Source organism: Esox lucius, chromosome 18 (assembly GCF_011004845.1).
Source record: "Esox lucius isolate fEsoLuc1 chromosome 18, fEsoLuc1.pri, whole genome shotgun sequence".
In the NCBI taxonomy this organism is placed as follows: domain Eukaryota; kingdom Metazoa; phylum Chordata; class Actinopteri; order Esociformes; family Esocidae; genus Esox; species Esox lucius.
The window spans coordinates 1,238,424-1,257,427 of NC_047586.1; the positions used below are offsets into that span (position 1 = coordinate 1,238,424).

General features: G+C 45.6%; 1 protein-coding gene across 1 annotated transcript in view; it reads right to left on the minus strand.

Moving 5' to 3' along the window:
• The window catches only part of xkr6b (XK, Kell blood group complex subunit-related family, member 6b), an 84,113-nt gene extending 66,978 nt beyond the window's left edge, over positions 1–17,135 (minus strand). Inside the window, exon 1 of the mRNA XM_010883114.4 lies at positions 16,082–17,135. Coding sequence (XP_010881416.1) covers positions 16,082–16,668 — 587 coding nt within the window. The 5' untranslated portion in view covers positions 16,669–17,135. The remainder of the gene's footprint in view (positions 1–16,081) is intronic.
• Positions 17,136–19,004: the final 1,869 nt, after the last annotated feature.

Below are 19,004 nucleotides of genomic sequence, written 5' to 3' on the forward strand. Positions count from 1 at the left end.
CTAGGTGGTATTTTGTGCAGCAGTAATTTGGTCTAGAAAAAGGATGAACGATACAAAGGAGGTGAGAAACATTGTTCACGCATCAGGAATAGTGTAGAAATGTATGATAACATACTTAACTGTACATACCATGTTTTTAATCAATGAACAAGAAAGCTAATCCTGCCTAACATCAGTTGTTGAGCTATGTAACTTTTCAGTATAAGAATTCTGTTCTTACTGAGTGACTGACTGACTCACTACCCCTTGTTAAATAGAATAGTGGTTAGAAAAGCAGTCATGTAAACTATAGGTCCCGTGTTCGTATCTCCTCGCAGGCAAAGCGAAGTACGTATTGTGAATTTTTCCGTATTGACGAAAAATTCGCTGGCTGAAATTATATACAGTTATATTGCGACTGTTGCTGACATGGAAAAGTTCATCTTCAGTCTCGCTAGCAATTGCTCAATTCTTATGATTATTCCTATGAAGTTAGTAGAAACTAGTAAGCCTATAACTGGCTAATAAGCTGTTAAAACGGCCAGTGGCCAAAACCATACAGTTCACAGACGCTATTTGTGGTGGAGTTAAACTTAATAAGAAACGTTAGTCAGTTTATCACCGTCTAGCGACTGCTGAAATGTGTAATGCCACGTCGTAGTGGTTAAAGATTGAACCTCTCATGTGGAAGACCTAAGTTCGAATCTATTGAGAGCAACAACATTTATTAATTATTTCTGGTAGATTCCACGATTCTCTTGTCTTTTTACTTGATGAAAAAGTTAGTTTATTGCTAATTATTGTATAAATGTCATTCAGGAATGAAAGAAAAAATTAAGTTGCTTTGCCATGAAATGGAATAGCTTTGGCTGACTCGCTAGCAATTGCAAAATTCTTATGACTATTCCAGTAAGTTAGTAGATACCAGTAAAGCTTATCATTGGCTAATACGCTGTTAAAACGGCTATTAAAACACAAAACATAGCCGCTATTTGTGGGGGAGGTAAACTAAATAGGAAACGTTAGTCAGTTTAACTGTATCAATGTCATTCACGAATGGCCAATTAACTATTAAAACAGCCAGTGGCAAAAGAAGCTACACTGAAAGCCAAATGTACAGGTCCGTGCTGTAGTGGTTAATGACATAGCCTTTCATGCGGATAAACTGGGTTCGAATCTCAAAATAGCAACATTTTCGATTGCGGGCTGGCTGAAATAGGCTTGCCTGGTTTATTGTTTAAATTAACGGTCTCAGCTAGCTTGCTACAGCATGTTGCACACAAAATATGCGAAATAACGCATTTTAGTTGAAAAAACGTATTTACTGTATATAATCAGCAGATGGCGTTGTTAGGTAGCCTTTGTCCACAAAAAAAGTAGCCTTGTTACTCCTATTTCCGTCCTCGAATTGCAATGCTGCTGTTAGCATAACAAATTCAGTGAGCTAGCTTGATCCGTTTAGCGTACTGTTACTAAAAGTGAATTCTACAGTGAAATGAAATTATAATATCATCATCATCTTCCGCTTATCCGGGGCCGGGTCGCGGGGGCAGCAGTCGAAGCAGGGATGCCCAGACTTCCCTCTCCCTAGACACTTCCTCCAGCTCTTCCGGGGACACCGAGGCGTTCCCAGGCCAGCTTGGAGACATAGTCCCTCCAGCGTGTCCTAGGTCTTCCCCGGGGTCTCCGCCCGGTGGGACGGGACCGGAAACACCTTCCCAGGAAGGCGTTCCGGAGGCATCCGAAACAGATGCCCAAGCCACCACAGCTGACCCCTCTCGATGTGGAGGAGCAGCGGCTCTACTCTGAGCTCCTCCCGGGTGACCGAGCTTCTCACCCTATCTCTAAGGGATCGCCCAGCCACCCTGCGGAGAAAGCTCATTTCGGCCGCCTGTATCCGGGATCTTGTCCTTTCGGTCATGACCCAAAGCTCATGACCATAGGTGAGAGTAGGAACGTAGATTGACCGGTAAATCGAGAGCTTCGCCTTACGGCTCAGCTCTTTCTTCACCACGACAGACCGATACATTAAGCTGCACCAATCCGTCTGTCAATCTCCCGTTCCATCCTTCCCTCACTCGTGAACAGGACCCCTAGATACTTAAACTCCTCCACTTGAGGCAGGCACTCTCCACCAACCTGAAGTGGGCAAGCCACCCTTTTCCGACTGAGGACCATGGCCTCAAATTTGGAGGTACTGATTTTCATCCCCACCGCTTCACACTCGGCTGCAAACCGTCCAAGTGCATGCTGAAGGTCCTGGCTTGAAGGGGCCAACACGACAACATCATCCGCAAAGAGCAGAGACGAAATCGTGTGGTCCCCAAACCTGACACCCTCCGGCCCCTGGCTGCGCCTAGAAATTCTGTCCATAAAAATTACGAACAGAACCAGCGACAAAGGGCAGCCCTGCCGGAGTCCAACATGCACAGGGAACAAGTCTGACTTACTGCCGGCAATGCGGACCAAGCTCCTGCTTCGGTCGTACAGGGACCTGACCGCCCTTAGCAAAGGACCCAGGACCCCATATTCCCGAAGCACCCTCCACAGGATGCCGCGAGGGCCACAGTCGAATGCCTTCTCCAAATCCACAAAACACATGTGGATTGGTTGGGCAAACTCCCATGAACCCTCCATCACCCTGTAGAGGGTATAGAGCTGGTCCAGTGTTCCACGGCCCGGACGAAAATCACACTGTTCCTCCTGAATCCGAGGTTCTACTATCGGCCGTATTCTCCTCTCCAGAACCCTGGCATAGACTTTCCCGAAATTATAATATTTATATGTATATACAATACATACATTACTATGTTGATATTGTAATTTAAAACAACAGTTAATTGTTATCTTTGGAAATAAAGAAAAATACATTTGCACTGAATTTAAAGTTATCCTGTATCTTCCTACATTAGACCATAGCCATTTTGTACTCTTAAATAAATAAATTATTGAAAACTATTTCAAATGGATTTGTTTGTTAATATTCTGAAAAGTACAGTAATTTGATGTATTATGCTATGCATGACAGTGGCTATTTACAAAACCGATTCCAAAAAAGTTGGGACACTGTACAATTGTGAATAAAAACAGAATGCAATGATGTGGAAGTTTCAAATTTCAATATTTTATTCAGAATACAACATAGATGACATATCAAATGTTTATACTGAGAAAATGTATCACTTTAAAAGAAAAATGAGTTCATTTTAAATTTCATGGCATCAACACATCTCAAAAAAGTTGGGACAAGGCCATGTTTACCACTGTGTGGCATCCCCTCTTCTTTTTATAACAGACTGCAAATGTCTGGGGACTGAGGAGACAAGTTGCTCAAGTTTATGAATAGGAATGTTGTCCCAATCTTGTCTAATACAGGCTTCTAGTTGCTCAACTGTCTTAGGTCTTCTTTGTCGCACCTTCCTCTTTATGATGCGCCAAATGTTTTCTATGGGTGAAAGATCTGGACTGCAGGCTGGCCATTTCAGTACCCGGATCCTTCTTCTATACAGCCATGACATTGTAATTGATGCAGTATGTGGTCTGGCATTGTCATGTTGGAAAATGCAAGGTCTTCCCTGAAAGAGATGACGTCTGGATGGGAGCATATGTTGTTCTAGAACTTGGATATAACTGTCAGCATTGATGGTGCCTTTCCAGATGTGTAGGCAGCTCATGCCACACGCACTCATGCAAACCTATACCATCAGAGATGCAGGCTTCTGATCTGAGCGCTGATAACAACTTGGGTTTCCAAAATGAACTTCAAAATTTGATTAGTCTGACCACAGAACACTTTTCCACTTTGCCACAGTCCATATTAAATTATCCTTGGCCCAGAGAAAACGCCTGCGCTTCTGGATCCTGTTTAGATACGGCTTCTTTTTTGACCTATAGAGTTTTAGCCGGCAACGGCGAAAGGCACGGTGGATTGTGTTCACCGACAATGTTTTCTGGAAGTATTCCTGAGCCCATGTTGTGATTTCCATTACAGTATCATTCCTGTATGTGATGCAGTGCAGTCTGAGGGCCCAAGATCATGGGCATCCAGTATGGTTTTCCGGCATTGACCCTTACGCACAGATTGTTCCAGATTCTCTGAATCTTTGGATGATATTATGCACTGTAGATGATGATAACTTCAAAGTCTTTGCAATTTTTCTCTGATATTGCTCCACAATTTTTCGCCGCAGCATTGGGGGAATTGGTGATCCTCTGCACTGCCACTCTGAGAGGCTCTTTTTATACCCAATCATGTTGCCAATTGACTTAATAAGTTGCAAATTGGTCCTCCAGCTGTTCCTTATCTGTACATTTAAATTTTCCGGCCTCTTATTGCTACCTGTCCCAACTTTTTTGGAATGTGTAGCTCTCATGAAATCCAAAATGAGCCAATATTTGGCATGACATTACAAAATGTCTCACTTTCAACATTCAATATGTTATCTATTTTCTTTTGTGAATTAAATATAAATATAAAGTTTATGAGATTTGTAAATTTTTCCATTCCTTTTTTACTCACAATTTGTACAGTGTCCCAACTTTTTTAGAATCGGGTTTGTATATATTATTAAAGCCAAGTAACTGTTATAAGAACTGAAATGCCGCTTCTGCCATGTGTTTGTATTGTAGATTGTTTAGAACAGGTCCCAGGTAAGATGGCTGTCAGATTGCTCCATTCTGATTTATAGGGGCTCTATGACATAAGCCCTTCTACTGTTCTATTATCTATGCAAATACTAAGTTTATAGTTCATGATTCTACCACAAAATTCAAATTTGCTCGTTCTAGATTGTGTTGAGGAGAACTTGTGTTTTTATGACAGAAATGTATCATTGCTAACATTAGCAGTTGTGCTATGGTGAAACGCTATGGTGAAACTGAGGTAATATTTAGATCATAGTGAGATGATAGTAAGGTAATAGTGAGAGGATAGTAAGGTGATATTCAGAGGATAGTGAGGTAATAGTGAGAGGATAGTAAGGTGATAGTCAGAGGATAGTAAGGTAATAGTGAGAGGATAGTAAGGTGATAGTCAGAGGATAGTAAGGTAATAGTGAGAGGATAGTAAGGTGATAGTCAGAGGATAGTAAGGTAATAGTGAGAGGATAGTAAGGTGATAGTCAGAGGATAGTAAGGTAATAGTGAGAGGATAGTAAGGTGATAGTCAGAGGATAGTAAGGTAATAGTGAGAGGATAGTAAGGTGATAGTCAGAGGATAGTAAGGTAATAGTGAGAGGATAGTAAGGTGATAGTCAGAGGATAGTGAGGTAATAGTGAGAGGATAGTAAGGTGATAGTCAGGGGATAGTGAGGTAATAGTGAGAGGATAGTAAGGTGATAGTCAGGGGATAGTGAGAGGATAGTAAGGTGATAGTCAGGGGATAGTGAGAGGATAGTAAGGTGATAGTCAGGGGATAGTGAGAGGATAGTAAGGTGATAGTAAGAGGACAGTGAGGTGATAGTGAGATGGAATGGGTGTGCACCCAATCTGGACCTTCCAAACCCACACAGAAACACCCATTATATCTTACCACAAACCTCCCTCCCTGCTCCCCCTCTCTTCCTTCTCCCTTTCATTCTCTTCCTCTCTCTTTTCCTCTCTCTTTCATTCTCCCACATACCTCCCTTCTTCTTTCTGTTCCTCTCTCCTTCTCCCTCGCTCTCCCTTGGTGACAGTCTGTGTGTAGTAATTGTGGCTGTCTTCACAGAAAGCTCAGAAGGAACGCTTGGTATCCGCCCTCTGTTATTAACTCTAATAGGAGAATTAATGCTGTTGTCTGTTTGAGGTTCTAATGCTCATTGGTGCTCAATGTGTGGTGGTTTAAACCCCCAGAGTCAAAGGTTCCAGCCCCGAGTAGGCCGGGTCAAAACAAGTACACCATCTGGAAATAGGACTGGGTCAGAACCAATACACCATCTGGGAATAGGACTGGGTCAGAACCAATACACCATCTGGGAATAGGACTGGGTCAGAACCAATACACCATCTGGGAATAGGACTGGGTCAGAACCAATACACCATCTGGGAATAGGACTTGATTTGGAACCCCGCACCTCCATCTCATCCTCCCCCCACCTGGCTCTCCTCCTCTGTCACCTTCTCTCTCCTCTTTACCCTGTTAACCCACCCCATACGGTATTGAGGAGCTGGCCTGTTTCCTGGTGGTTCATGGCGGTTTCACCGTCCCAGTGTTTCGCTCCACTGCTCCTACAACCAACCGCCAACAGCCTGAACAGTGGATTTACTGTGCTTCATCTTCACCCTGAGTTCATATCCAGCAGTGTGTGTTTTGCAGTCATGTATGTGTCTGCGTTTCTGTGTGTGTGTGTGTGTGTGTGTGTGTGTGTGTGTGTCAGTAGCAGACGATCAGACAGATGTCAGTGTTACTCTGTGGGTTTGTGTTGTTCTGGATTAACCATAATCCCAGCATTAGATCCCAACATTAGAAGTGTTTAGACACAGAATGACATGTTGTTAACATGGGGCAGGCAACATGTTCACACACATGCATACAAAAACACACACAAACACACACACACACACTCAACCTCACAGACAAACACACACATAAATATATCCACACAAACATACAACACACTGCAGCAGACGATACAGCATGCCAAGCTCAGAGTACACACAGAGCACAAAATCACTTTTAATGCACCCAATCAGAAACCACACTGAATGAAAACAGCCAATCACATAATATTGTTCTTTCTGTCAAGAGTGGATTCTAACTGAAGTCTTCACTCATGGAATTGACTCTGGGCAATCCCCAGAAAGTGTAGATTTGCCACTGCACCTTAGTAAAGTAAAGATGAGTTGTTACGCCCTTCAACTAATTGTTTTGTCCCTTGCAGCAACTCTTAAGTGTCTGTAGATTTCGCAAGCTGAAATTTCCCACAATCCACCGGGTTCACTCAAATAAAATGTCAGATCTGAGTCTGCTCCACTCACTCAACCTAGACCACCTCCACATCAGCCATGTTACCCTAGAGATCTAACATTGAACTCCTCGCCCGGTCCTAGATCGCCTCCTCATCAGCCATGTTACCCTAGAGATCTAACATTGAACTCCTCGGCCGGTCCTAGATCGCCTCCACATCAGCCATGTTACCCTAGAGATCTAACATTGAACTCCTCGGCCGGTCCTAGACCTCCTCAACATCAGCCATGTTACCCTAGAGATCTAACATTGAACTCCTCGCCCGGTCCTAGACCACCTCCACATCAGCCATGTTACCCTAGAGATGTAACATTGAACTCCTCGCCCGGTCCTAGATCGCCTCCACATCAGCCATGTTACCCTAGAGATCTAACATTGAACTCCTCGCCCGGTCATAGACCACTTCAACATCAGCCATGTTACCCTAGAGATCTAACATTGAACTCCTCGGCCAGTCTGTCTTTCAACTCTAGTTCAAATATCGATCCATTGCCGCCCTGAACTTTCTCTATGGAAAAGTGGGAAGAGAGTGCTTTCTGAAACCTTTAGTAGCATCTGATGTGATGGTTTAGCAGACTCCGTTACACTTTCAGTGGTGGTGAAGCCAGAGCACCAAAGCATTTCTTATCAGTTATATGCAGAGCACCAGAGCATTTCTTATCAGTTATATGCAGAGCACCAGAGCATTTCTTATCAGTTATATGCAGAGCACCAGAGCATTTCTCAGTTCTTTCGCCACTGGGAGAAATATTAATACATATTACTACATATGAATAGCTACCACACCCACAATAGCTACCACACCCACAATGGAAGCACAATCATGAGTTCTGATTGGCTGGGTGGAGGACTTCTGTGAGAGGTCGCTGTGCTGCCCGAATGTGACCCAAAACCGTTGAGGACGTGGGCTGTCGTGTTGAAAGTGGTTGAGGAAACCTGTTGGTACGACAAGCAAAGCTCTGACCTTAAAGTCAGTTGGACTCAGAATGTCTAAGCTCTATCAACAGACTGTTCCTTTGCAATTCTGCAGCATTGGTAAATGCGTATTTTATTCCGCTTGTCTTTCTGTGTGTGTGTGTGTGTGTGTGTGTAAGCACGCACTGGCAAGCTCCACAACTTTTTGTGTGGCAGAGATGGACATGAGCCTGTGCTATAGACAGTGATTTGGGATTATGCTGTCCATCTCACACACACACACACACACACACACACACTCTGATTAGAGCTCCAGGATACTCCAATACATTTACATCACACACTAACCACTCATCCAGCATGTTGGTTGGAAGTATCAAGCATTCTGTAAATCTTCCACATTTAGTGAAAGTTGGATTAACAGAAGACTAGTGCCTCGTTATGAAGCAGGACTTGGGTATCCAAGTCTGCAGGGTTAGAGGTAAGCCTAACGCAGTCATAATACAGGAGGTGAATAACTAGTGTAATGTTACTCATCTTTGAATGATCAGTGGATGTTGTGGATCATCGTTGTACTGTTGCATTCTACCGTCATGTGGGTCCTGGTGTGGTTCTACCGTCATGTGGGTCCTGGTGTGGTTCTACCGTCATGTGGGTCCTGGTGTGGTTCTGCCGTCATGTGGGTCCTGGTGTGGTTCTACCGTCATGTGGGTCCTGGTGTGGTTCTACCGTCATGTGGGTCCTGGTGTGGTTCTGCCGTCATGTGGGTCCTGGTGTGGTTCTGCCGTCATGTGGGTCCTGGTGTGGTTCTACCGTCATGTGGGTCCTGGTGTGGTTCAGTGTATAGTATTTTTGTATCTCCAGCGCACGGCGCTCGGTTTGTTTTGGTTCACATTAAAAGCTCCTTCTTCGACTGTGCATTTGCCCTTGCCTCCGTAAACGTGACAGAATGATCGACCCATTAAAGGAAGCAGCAGGATGAATGGAAGACTGGGCAGTACTACGAGTGAGTGACAGGCGTTGAGAGGACCAAACACTCATTGGTCAACGTCCGCCAGCGCCTGAAAGCGCTGAAGGCCTTCTGGGAGTCCAAGTCGGACATGGCAGTTCTCTGTCGTCTTTCCTGGGAGGTGTTCCAGCCCACGCCCACCCTGTCCGCCCTGCTCAGGAAGGGTCCAGGACGCTATGAGGAGCAGCAGCACCTGCATCTGGCTCCCCTCAAGGGTGCTATGGGGGAGGTAGACCACTTTCTATCTATGGGGGAGGTAGACCACTTCCTGTCTCAGCTAGCAAGGGTCTGCAAGGGGGTGTCCACCCAGCAACCCTCTCCAGCCCTGCTCCCCAACCTGCTGCCACCCAGGATCCACCCCAAATGAGGCCCTCTACGGGGCAATCTGCAGGACTTGGAGGAGGTCCCCAAGGAGCCACGGCTGCCACCACCACCGTCCCTGCATCCAGTCTCGGTCCGGAGGCGGGGGTGCTGCCTCTTCCTGGTTCCAAGGTGGAGCCACCTCCTACTCTCCCTGCTTCTCCGGCGAGGCCGCCTCCTCTTCCTGCTCCTCTGGTGGGGCCGCCTCCTCTTAGTCCTCCTCCACCGGCTCCTGATCCTCCTCTCCCAGCTCCCGTCCTGAGGCAGAGCCTCCGCCAGCACTGGTTCCCGGCTCCTGTCCTGAGGCCTTTTGGTTCACATTAAAAGCTCATTCGATCCTGCATTTCTCTCCGTAGACGTGACACTACAATCAAATACTAGTGCCATGTTAAATAAAACGCTAGTGTAATATTACATACAATACTAGTGCCATGTTAAATAAAACGCTAGTGTAATATTACATACAATACTAGTGCCATGTTAAATAAAACGCTAGTGTAATATTACATACAATACTAGTGCCATGTTAAATAAAACGCTAGTGTAATATTACATACAATACTAGTGCCATGTTTAATAAAACGCTAGTGTAATATTACATAGAATACTAGTGCCATGTTAAATAAAACGCTAGTGTAATAATACATAGAATACTAGTGCCATGTTAAATAAAACGCTAGTGTAATATTACATACAATACTAGTGCCATGTTAAATAAAACGCTAGTGTAATATTACATTGAATACTAGTGCCATGTTTAATAAATTGCTAGTGTAATATTACATAGAATACTAGTGCCATGTTAAATAAAACGTTTTGTGAAATATTAGTACAATGTGGAATAAATACTATTGTAATGTTTTGTGAAATACTAGTACAATGTTGAATAAATACTATTGTAATGTTTTGTGAAATACTAGTGTAATGTTACTGTAAAACAGTTGTGAAAAAAAGACTAGTGTAAATTGCAAAACAAGTGCAATGGTAAATCAGACACTAATGTAACAAATTACTAATGTAATGTAATATAGTCACAAATTATGTAAAATACTATAACGTTATGTAATGTAATATAGTCACAAATTATGTAAAATACTATAATTTTATGTAATGTAATATAGTCACAAATTATGTAAAATACTATAATGTTATGTAATGTAATATAGTCACAAATTATGTGAAATACTATAACGGTATATTAAATAATAAACTATCGTAATGTGAAATAAAAGGCTAGGGCAATGTTAAATCAAATGATTTACGAATGTAATTGCATTTAAAATACTGGTGTAATGTTAGGTAAGAGACTAGTGTGATGGTAATGTTATGCAACATCAGCTGAAGCCCACTGGCTCCTAAATGGCCTCAGTGTGGTAATCATCTCACTGTCCACTGGAGCGCCCGGGAGGTCAGGAACTATGCAATCTGTCAAGCTGAGCGTTTCACCCGTGACCTCTAACCTTATAGCCTCAACCAAGGGGTCAGTAAACTGGCTGGCAGGGGTCTCTGGGAAAACACTGAGCCAAGCCCCGGCAAGGATTTCCTCAGGTTCCTCTGCCCAGCTTCAAATTCCTAGGTGTCCATGTCTGCGAGGACATCTCCCGGACCCTCAGGACCTCTACCCTTGATCAAAAAGCACCTGTACCTGTACTTTCTGAGGAGGCTGAAGAAAGCCCACCTGTCTTCCAAGATCCTTGTGAACTTTTACGGCTGCACAATCGAGAGCATCCTGACTAACTGTGCCAGAGTGTGGTTTGGCGGTTGCTCCGTGGCCAAACGGAGGGCCTGTAACAGGTGGTGAAAACCGCCCAGCACATCGCTGGTGCCCAGCTCCCAGCTAATGTGGACCTCCAGCGCAAGTGGTGTGTGCGTGGGGCACGCGGCATCATCAGGGACCCTTCACATCCATGCCACAAACTGTTTGCCCTCCTACCATCAGACAGGTGGTACAGGTCTCTTCGTTCCTGCACTAGCAGGCTCAGGAACAGTTTATCTCCAGCTGCTGTAACCCTGCTGAACTCTGTATCCAACACTAACCACACCCACCACCGCTTAGTATCGCCTCTCAGGGATCTTGTTGCATTACTGTCCTTGTACTACTGGACTCTGACACTGCTTTGCAAAGTCTGATAAGGACGTTTTCAGTTGTGCATGTCTACCTCAGGAACCTCATTGCTGCTCTCCCTACATTTCAGTTGCACATGCTACCTTACACCTCCAATTTGCCTTCATTTCACATTTTGAATTGTCATTTATACTTGCATTTGCCTTCATTGCACATCTATACATCCCACTTGTAACAAACACTATCTGTTTCGCTTGTACAACATCTTTTTGCAATTCTGGTGAGATGCTAACTGCATTATGTTGTACTTTACTTGTACTTGTTTAATGACAATAAAGTTGTATCTAATCTAGCTAGTTTCTACCCTTTCCTCTAACACTGTGGGATGGTTCACTAGACAATGAAAAGCAGCCCTATGGGTCAGTCTCTGTAGTCCAGTTACTATCATCTCCTTACAATCTGAAGGAAACCAAACATGGTAGCTTTCACTTTTCCTATTTCACTTTTCCTATTCTTTCACTGACAAAGTGAAGGAGTGCAGGAGAGGACAGGAAAACTCTGGAGGAGAGGACCGGAAAACTCTGGAGGAGAGAACAGGAAAACTCCGGAAGAGAGGACAGAAATATTCCAGAGGAGAGGACAGGAAAACTCAGGGAGAAAGGACAGGAAAACTCCAGAAGAGAGGACAAGAAGGCTTTAAAGGCAGCTGAGTCACATCTGTGAATCTAAGTCTGTGTCCCAAATGGCTACAAATTCTCCACAGAGGGCCAGTGGGGGGCTCTGGTCAAACCCAGTGCACTAAACCCTGCAGGGTGTGAGGCTGATTTGGGACCAGGCATGCACAGACACATAGGTTTGGGATTTGGGTCTAGGGTGCATCAGACTAACAAACACACACTAAGAGGTGACGGTGCTAAACGCAGAGCGGGTGGGGGTGTCTCCGAAACAGACAGAGTAACTGAAAAAAATAACACCTGCAAAGGGTCTGACACACCTGAGAGACCAGCTGTGTGTGTGTGTGTGTGTGTGTGTGTGTGTGTGTGTGTCAGTGTGAGAGCCAGCGGGTTGAGGTTTCACTTGGAGCTAGCGCATGGAGGGAGTGTGAGAGAAAGAGACAGAGTAAAATAGTATTTTCCTAAATAGAGAGACGTCGTTTTATTTATACGTGACTAAAAGACTGTAGTGAAATGTCCCCTACCCATGGTTGAATTGGTATTCTCCGAAACACTTTGCTGTTCGGGCTGAACCAAGATTACAAATATGGAGGGGGAGTTTTTTCTCGACTCAGCGTCAGATGTGTCATTGTGGATGTGCTAGATGTGGGGAGGATAGATGGCACTCTTCAATTAAAGATGGGTCTAGGGATCTCTTCAAAGCTGCTTTACAACCCATCTGACTGATGAAACAGAGGCAGCTGTACAGGGTGACAACACACACACACACACGCCCACACGCACACACACACGCCCACACACACAAGGAAGTTCACCGCCGATAAATATTAGACGTTTGGAAAGGTGGGAACATTTCAGTGTATGACCTGAAAACTGGCCACTAGAGGCAAAAAAGCTCTACATTTCAATAGACTGGGGGTTTGCTGGGGCGTTGTGGATGGTGCAGGGGTGATTAAGCTGCCTTTGAAGGTGGGGATTTAAACTATTTTAAATCAGTATTCTGCCACAATCCACAATTTTCTTTTAGTCTATGTCTTTTTCCCAAACCTTAAACATTCTAAATGCCTCCCCTTCTCATCATATACATAGGCCAATCTTCCATCACGCTCAGACGCTTTATAGCCATGGACTAATATTGAATTCTGATGTCACACTGGGATACCTTGTTATAGATACACACAGCACACCACACACTGCACAAACACACACTGCAAAAACACACACTGCACAACACACACTGCAAAAACACACACTCCACACACTGCACAAACACACTCCACAAACAGCACAAACAAACTCCACACCACCCACTGCACAAACACACACTCCACAACACACACTGCACATACACACACTGCACACCACAAACTGGATGATCACACTGTACAACCACACACATCAAAAACACCACACATTGCAGAAATGCACACATACACACAACACACTGCACAAACGACACATACATACACAGATACAGTACCAGTCAAAAGTTTGGACAGACTTACACATTCAAGTGAGTGTGTCCAAACTTTTGAACGGTATTGTACACACGCAATACACACACACACAAAACAAACACCTACACACCCTACACACCCCACAGACACAATACAGGAATTCATACACACATAATACAGACACAGATGTCATAGACACACGAGGAAAGACACACTGCGAACACAATGCACAATCCCCCATACCCAGACGTTCTGTCCTGGCGAAAGGCTGGGATGCATGTTCTTCAGCACAGCCCTGGATGCATAAACAGACCTACATGATAAACCTAATCAACATGGAGACCAGGGAGCCACTCTGACTGAGGATGCCGTGCTACACAGAACCAGACGCCTTACAGGCAGTAGCTCCCATTAAATGTCAGCCACTGCGTCTGCAGCGCGCAGAAAAAAACCTGTGTTCCAGTGTGGGGGCTGAGCCCCAGTCTATAAAAAAAACCTGTGTTCCAGTGTGGGGGCTGAGCCCCAGTCTATAAAAAAACCTGTGTTCCAGTGTGGGGGCTGAACCCCAGTCTATAAAAAAACCTGTGTTCCAGTGTGGGGGCTGAGCCCCAGTCTATAAAAAAACCTGTGTTCCAGTGTGGGGGCTGAACCCCAGTCTATAAAAAAACCTGTGTTCCAGTGTGGGGGCAGAGCCCCAGTCTATAAAAAAACCTGTGTTCCAGTGTGGGGGCAGAGCCCCAGTCTATAAAAAAAACCTGTGTTCCAGTGTGGGGGCAGAGCCCCAGTCTATAAAAAAACCTGTGTTCCAGTGTGGGGGCTGAGCCCCAGTCTATAAAAAAACCTGTGTTCCAGTGTGGGGGCTGAGCCCCAGTCTATAAAAAAACCTGTGTTCCAGTGTGGGGGCTGAGCCCCAGTCTATAAAAAAACCTGTGTTCCAGTGTGGGGGCTGAGCCCCAGTCTATAAAAAAACCTGTGTTCCAGTGTGGGGGCTGAGCCCCAGTCTATAAAAAAACCTGTGTTCCAGTGTGGGGGCTGAACCCCAGTCTATAAAAAAACCTGTGTTCCAGTGTGGGGGCTGAACCCCAGTCTATAAAAAAACCTGTGTTCCAGTGTGGGGGCTGAGCCCCAGTCTATAAAAAAACCTGTGTTCCAGTGTGGGGGCTGAACCCCAGTCTATAAAAAAACCTGTGTTCCAGTGTGGGGGCAGAGCCCCAGTCTATAAAAAAACCTGTGTTCCAGTGTGGGGGCAGAGCCCCAGTCTATAAAAAAAACCTGTGTTCCAGTGTGGGGGCAGAGCCCCAGTCTATAAAAAAACCTGTGTTCCAGTGTGGGGGCTGAGCCCCAGTCTATAAAAAAACCTGTGTTCCAGTGTGGGGGCTGAGCCCCAGTCTATAAAAAAACCTGTGTTCCAGTGTGGGGGCTGAGCCCCAGTCTATAAAAAAACCTGTGTTCCAGTGTGGGGGCTGAGCCCCAGTCTATAAAAAAACCTGTGTTCCAGTGTGGGGGCTGAGCCCCAGTCTATAAAAAAACCTGTGTTCCAGTGTGGGGGCTGAACCCCAGTCTATAAAAAAACCTGTGTTCCAGTGTGGGGGCTGAACCCCAGTCTATATCGACTGCCCACCCTACAGCGCGGCGAACAGTAATGCTGCCACATTCTACTACTGGCCGTGTCACTGTGGAGAACACAGATTACGCGCACGTAGACCTTGAGTAAGCACCAGCGTAGCCTCAACAGACACGCATGGTCGGTCTCATAGACCGAGTGACGGCGAGACATACGAGGCCGGCACACTGCCGTCGAGGACCGTCTGAGGATTTCTGTCAGACGGTTTGTGCGACGATGTGATGCAGCGGCAGTGAAAACAGGCGCTAGGCTAGCGGGGGCAGGTTGCAGGGTTGAGTAGGCTGTTTTCGGCACCTAGAAACCTCACATGCACTGTAAAAGGAGAGCCCAGCTCCAGCTCTCAGGGAGACACACACTCATACGCTCATTCTCTCTTCAAGCTCCAGGCTATCGACTCACTGTGTCTCTCTCTCAATCTCTCTGTCTGCCCGTGTCTCTCTCTTTTTCTGTGCACAAAAGCCTTTTCCCTCCCAGTATCATTGTAGTGCTTTACACAGGACAGTAACACAGATCAGTTGAACCGTGGAGAGCTGAGCTATAGTGCAGTGTTTCTATAGTGTTTGTCCTCTCATCTTCATAACAACAGACCCTCATGTGAGAAGCAGACAGCAGAAGCGATTAGATTAGTGGTGGAAACAGTGGCCATTTTCAGACACCCACATCACACCAAATAGATATTCACTACTGGTTCATCACGAACCAGGGTTTATACCAGGTGAAACCAAGAAACAGAGGAGAGAAGAGGAGAGGAGGATAGTGGAACACTTGAATCGGGTGAGGAAGGAGGTATAGATATGTAGGTGGAGGGAAAAGGTGGGGGTATCCCAACACTGCTCTTTGGTTGTCATTTCAGGTGTTGTGTCAGTAGATGCTCAGGCGGTCAGTCAGACAGACAGAGAGTCAGACAGACAGTCAGACAGACAGTCAGTCAGTCAGACGGTCAGACATACAGACATACAGACAGGCAGTCAGACAGTCATATAGACAGGCAGTCAGACAGTCAGTCAGACAGACAGACAGGCAGTCATACAATCAGTGCCTCATAGTCTTACCTCCACACTTGTCCCATTTGGAAGATGTGTATGATGGTCTGCCAGAGCCACACAGAGAGAAGACAGCAGCGGTCCCGGCCTTGCCGTCTCAGCCCGGTCACGGCCCTGCGGTTGCTCAGCCCCTCCACAGAGCCCAGGCCACCTCCAGTGTAATCCTGAACGAACCACCGGAAGCTCAGGATCTGGACCAGCACCGAGGGCACCAGCACGAAGAACAGGGTCAGGCCGGACCAGAGGTAGTCGTGCCTGTGGTAGTAGTGTATGGCCAGGGCCAGGTCCGTCCCAACGTCCCAGAAGAAGACCAGCAGAGCCAGAACGATCCACAGACAGTCCAGCCACAGGCGCTCCTCCTGCGGCCCCGGCCCTGCGTCTCCCCCCCTCTCCCCTCTCCCCCTCCCCTTACCGCGGAGGTAATGCAGGCAGGCGCTCCGGCAGCCCCAGTAACAGGAGGAGGTGTTGCAGCAGTGACAGATGTGGAAGGAGCTGCCCTCCCTCGGGTCCTGCTCCCCAGCCCCCACCACCTCGTCCAGGTTGTGCAGCTGGGCAAATCCCCGCACGACCCCCCGGCCGTCAGATTTCGCTGCCATCTCCGCTGAAAGGTCTCACACCTCCGGCTTCCGGGGTTCGTGACGACACTTCCCTGACACCTGTTTTGCGAGTGCACCCCAAACGTGGGAGCCATCTAAATGCGGGGCGGCAGTGTGGCGGCGTTGTCGCCCGGTCGGCCCCTGGAAGGCATCCAGGCGGCGGTGGTGGCGTTGCAGACGCAGCCCATCGCGTCTCTCTGTGTAATCCACTGGCGCTGAGGAGGTAGCCGAGCTGCTAATACTCACAGGGCAACGACGGGTTAATCCATAGCTTATTCGAGGCTGATAGATCCACAGTGTAGGACTACGCTGGTGTGTCGGTTATCTGTACATAATCATCTATGGTAGACTAGCCCTTTGACAGCCATCCAGGGTTCTTCGTTCTGCTGCAGCTTCCTCTTCCTCTCTCTTCGTCTTCCAGCTGCAGGGATGAATGACCGTCCCTGCTCACTCTCTGTCCCACGACGACGTAATTCACCCCCCCCTCCACCTCCTCTCTCTGTCTCTCCTTCTCGCTCTAACTGGCCCTCTCTCTCTCTCTCTCGGCAAAACGTGGTTGCCACCTAGTGTTTCGTTTGAAGCCCCAGATATGGAGGGAAAGACTGCATGATGTAATGCTGTGCTGGTCGGGGGGGATCTTAACCCCTCACTGTTCACGCTGATGGAATTATAGGGAACAACAAGATTTTTCTCTCTTTGAATCTCTCCTCTGGGTGTGTGTGCGTGTGTGTTTGTGTGTCTGGGTGTGTGTCTGTGTGTGTGTGTGTGTGTGTTTGTGTGCAAACCACATTAGCCTGTTGTTGTCTCAGCCAATCAGCCGTGTGGTATGTGATGCAAGGTTTCTAGATAACCTAAAGTTGGCTCCAGTTAGACATTATATTGATGTGACTGATGCTCTGTAGGGTGAAAGGCTGGGTATATATTTCTATGAGTACTACATTAGGCTGGGTATATATTTCTATGAGTACTACGTTAGGCTGGGTATATATTTCTATGAGTACTACGTTAGGCTGGGTATATATTTCTATGAGTACTACGTTAGGGTGGGTATATATTTCTATGAGTACTACGTTAGGCTGGGTATATATTTCTATGAGTACTACGTTAGGCTGGGTATATATTTCTATGAGTACTACGTTAGGGTGGGTATATATTTCTATGAGTACTACGTTAGGCTGGGTATATATTTCTATGAGTACTACGTTAGGGTGGGTATATACCTGTATGAGTGCTATTTTAGGCAGGATATATATCCATATGAGTACTATGTTAGACTGGGTATAATACATATCTATGAGTATTACATTAGGCTGGGTATATATTTGTATGAGTACTACATTAGGCTGGACATACATTTCTATGAGTGCTACGTTAGGGTGGGTATATATCTGTATGAGTACTATGTTAGCCTGGGTATATACCTGTATGAACAGCAGACAGTTTCTACTGGCAACCCTGAAAAACTGAGAACCTAGTCACAGGCAACTACCCACAATATTAGGGAATAAGCCAGCGATGATACATTGTTTAGGAGGGGGCACCTACCAACGTAAGGTCAAATCTGGGGTTGTTGCTAGCAAAGTCAAACATTGTCAAGTATGGAAAGTATAGAGATATTGTTATTCACATTGGCACCAACAACGTCAGGATGAAACAGTCACAAAACAGAACATAGCGTCAGTGTGTAAACTATACAGAAAGATGTGTCAGCATTGAGGAGTTGTCTCTGGCCCATTCCCAGTTAGGATTAGTGATGAGATCTACAGCAGACTCCGTAATAAAGCCTGATTTAATAAATCAAACATTGATCCGGATATATTAAACAATTATTGGCCTATATCAAACCTCTCGTTCCTCTCAAATAATTTAGATGATGCTGTTCCCAGCAATATACAAAATACTCCAGTCTGGTTTTAGACCTCATCATTATATGGAGACTGCACTCGTGAAGGTAGTAAATTACCTTTCAATGTAATCAAAGGTTTTGCACCTGTCCTCATTCTTCTAGAGCTGCCTTTGTCATCATTGATTAGTCTTTTCTTTTGGAGAAATCTGTAGCCAATATTGGAACTAGATCCTATCTATCAGAAAGATATCTGTGTGTATGCGTGGATGGTCTGTCCTCTGACAAATGAAAGCTTTTCTTCATTATAATGCTAACTCTTGGTGATGTCAACTGGAAGTACAATGCTATGCAGACAACACACATTTGTACAATTCAATGAAAAATGCACCCTCAACCTTGATCTCCCCTTATATTGATCGATATAAAGAAAAATCTTACAATATGTTAGAATAATGCAACAAAATAAGAAGAATATAACTACAGTAGCTCT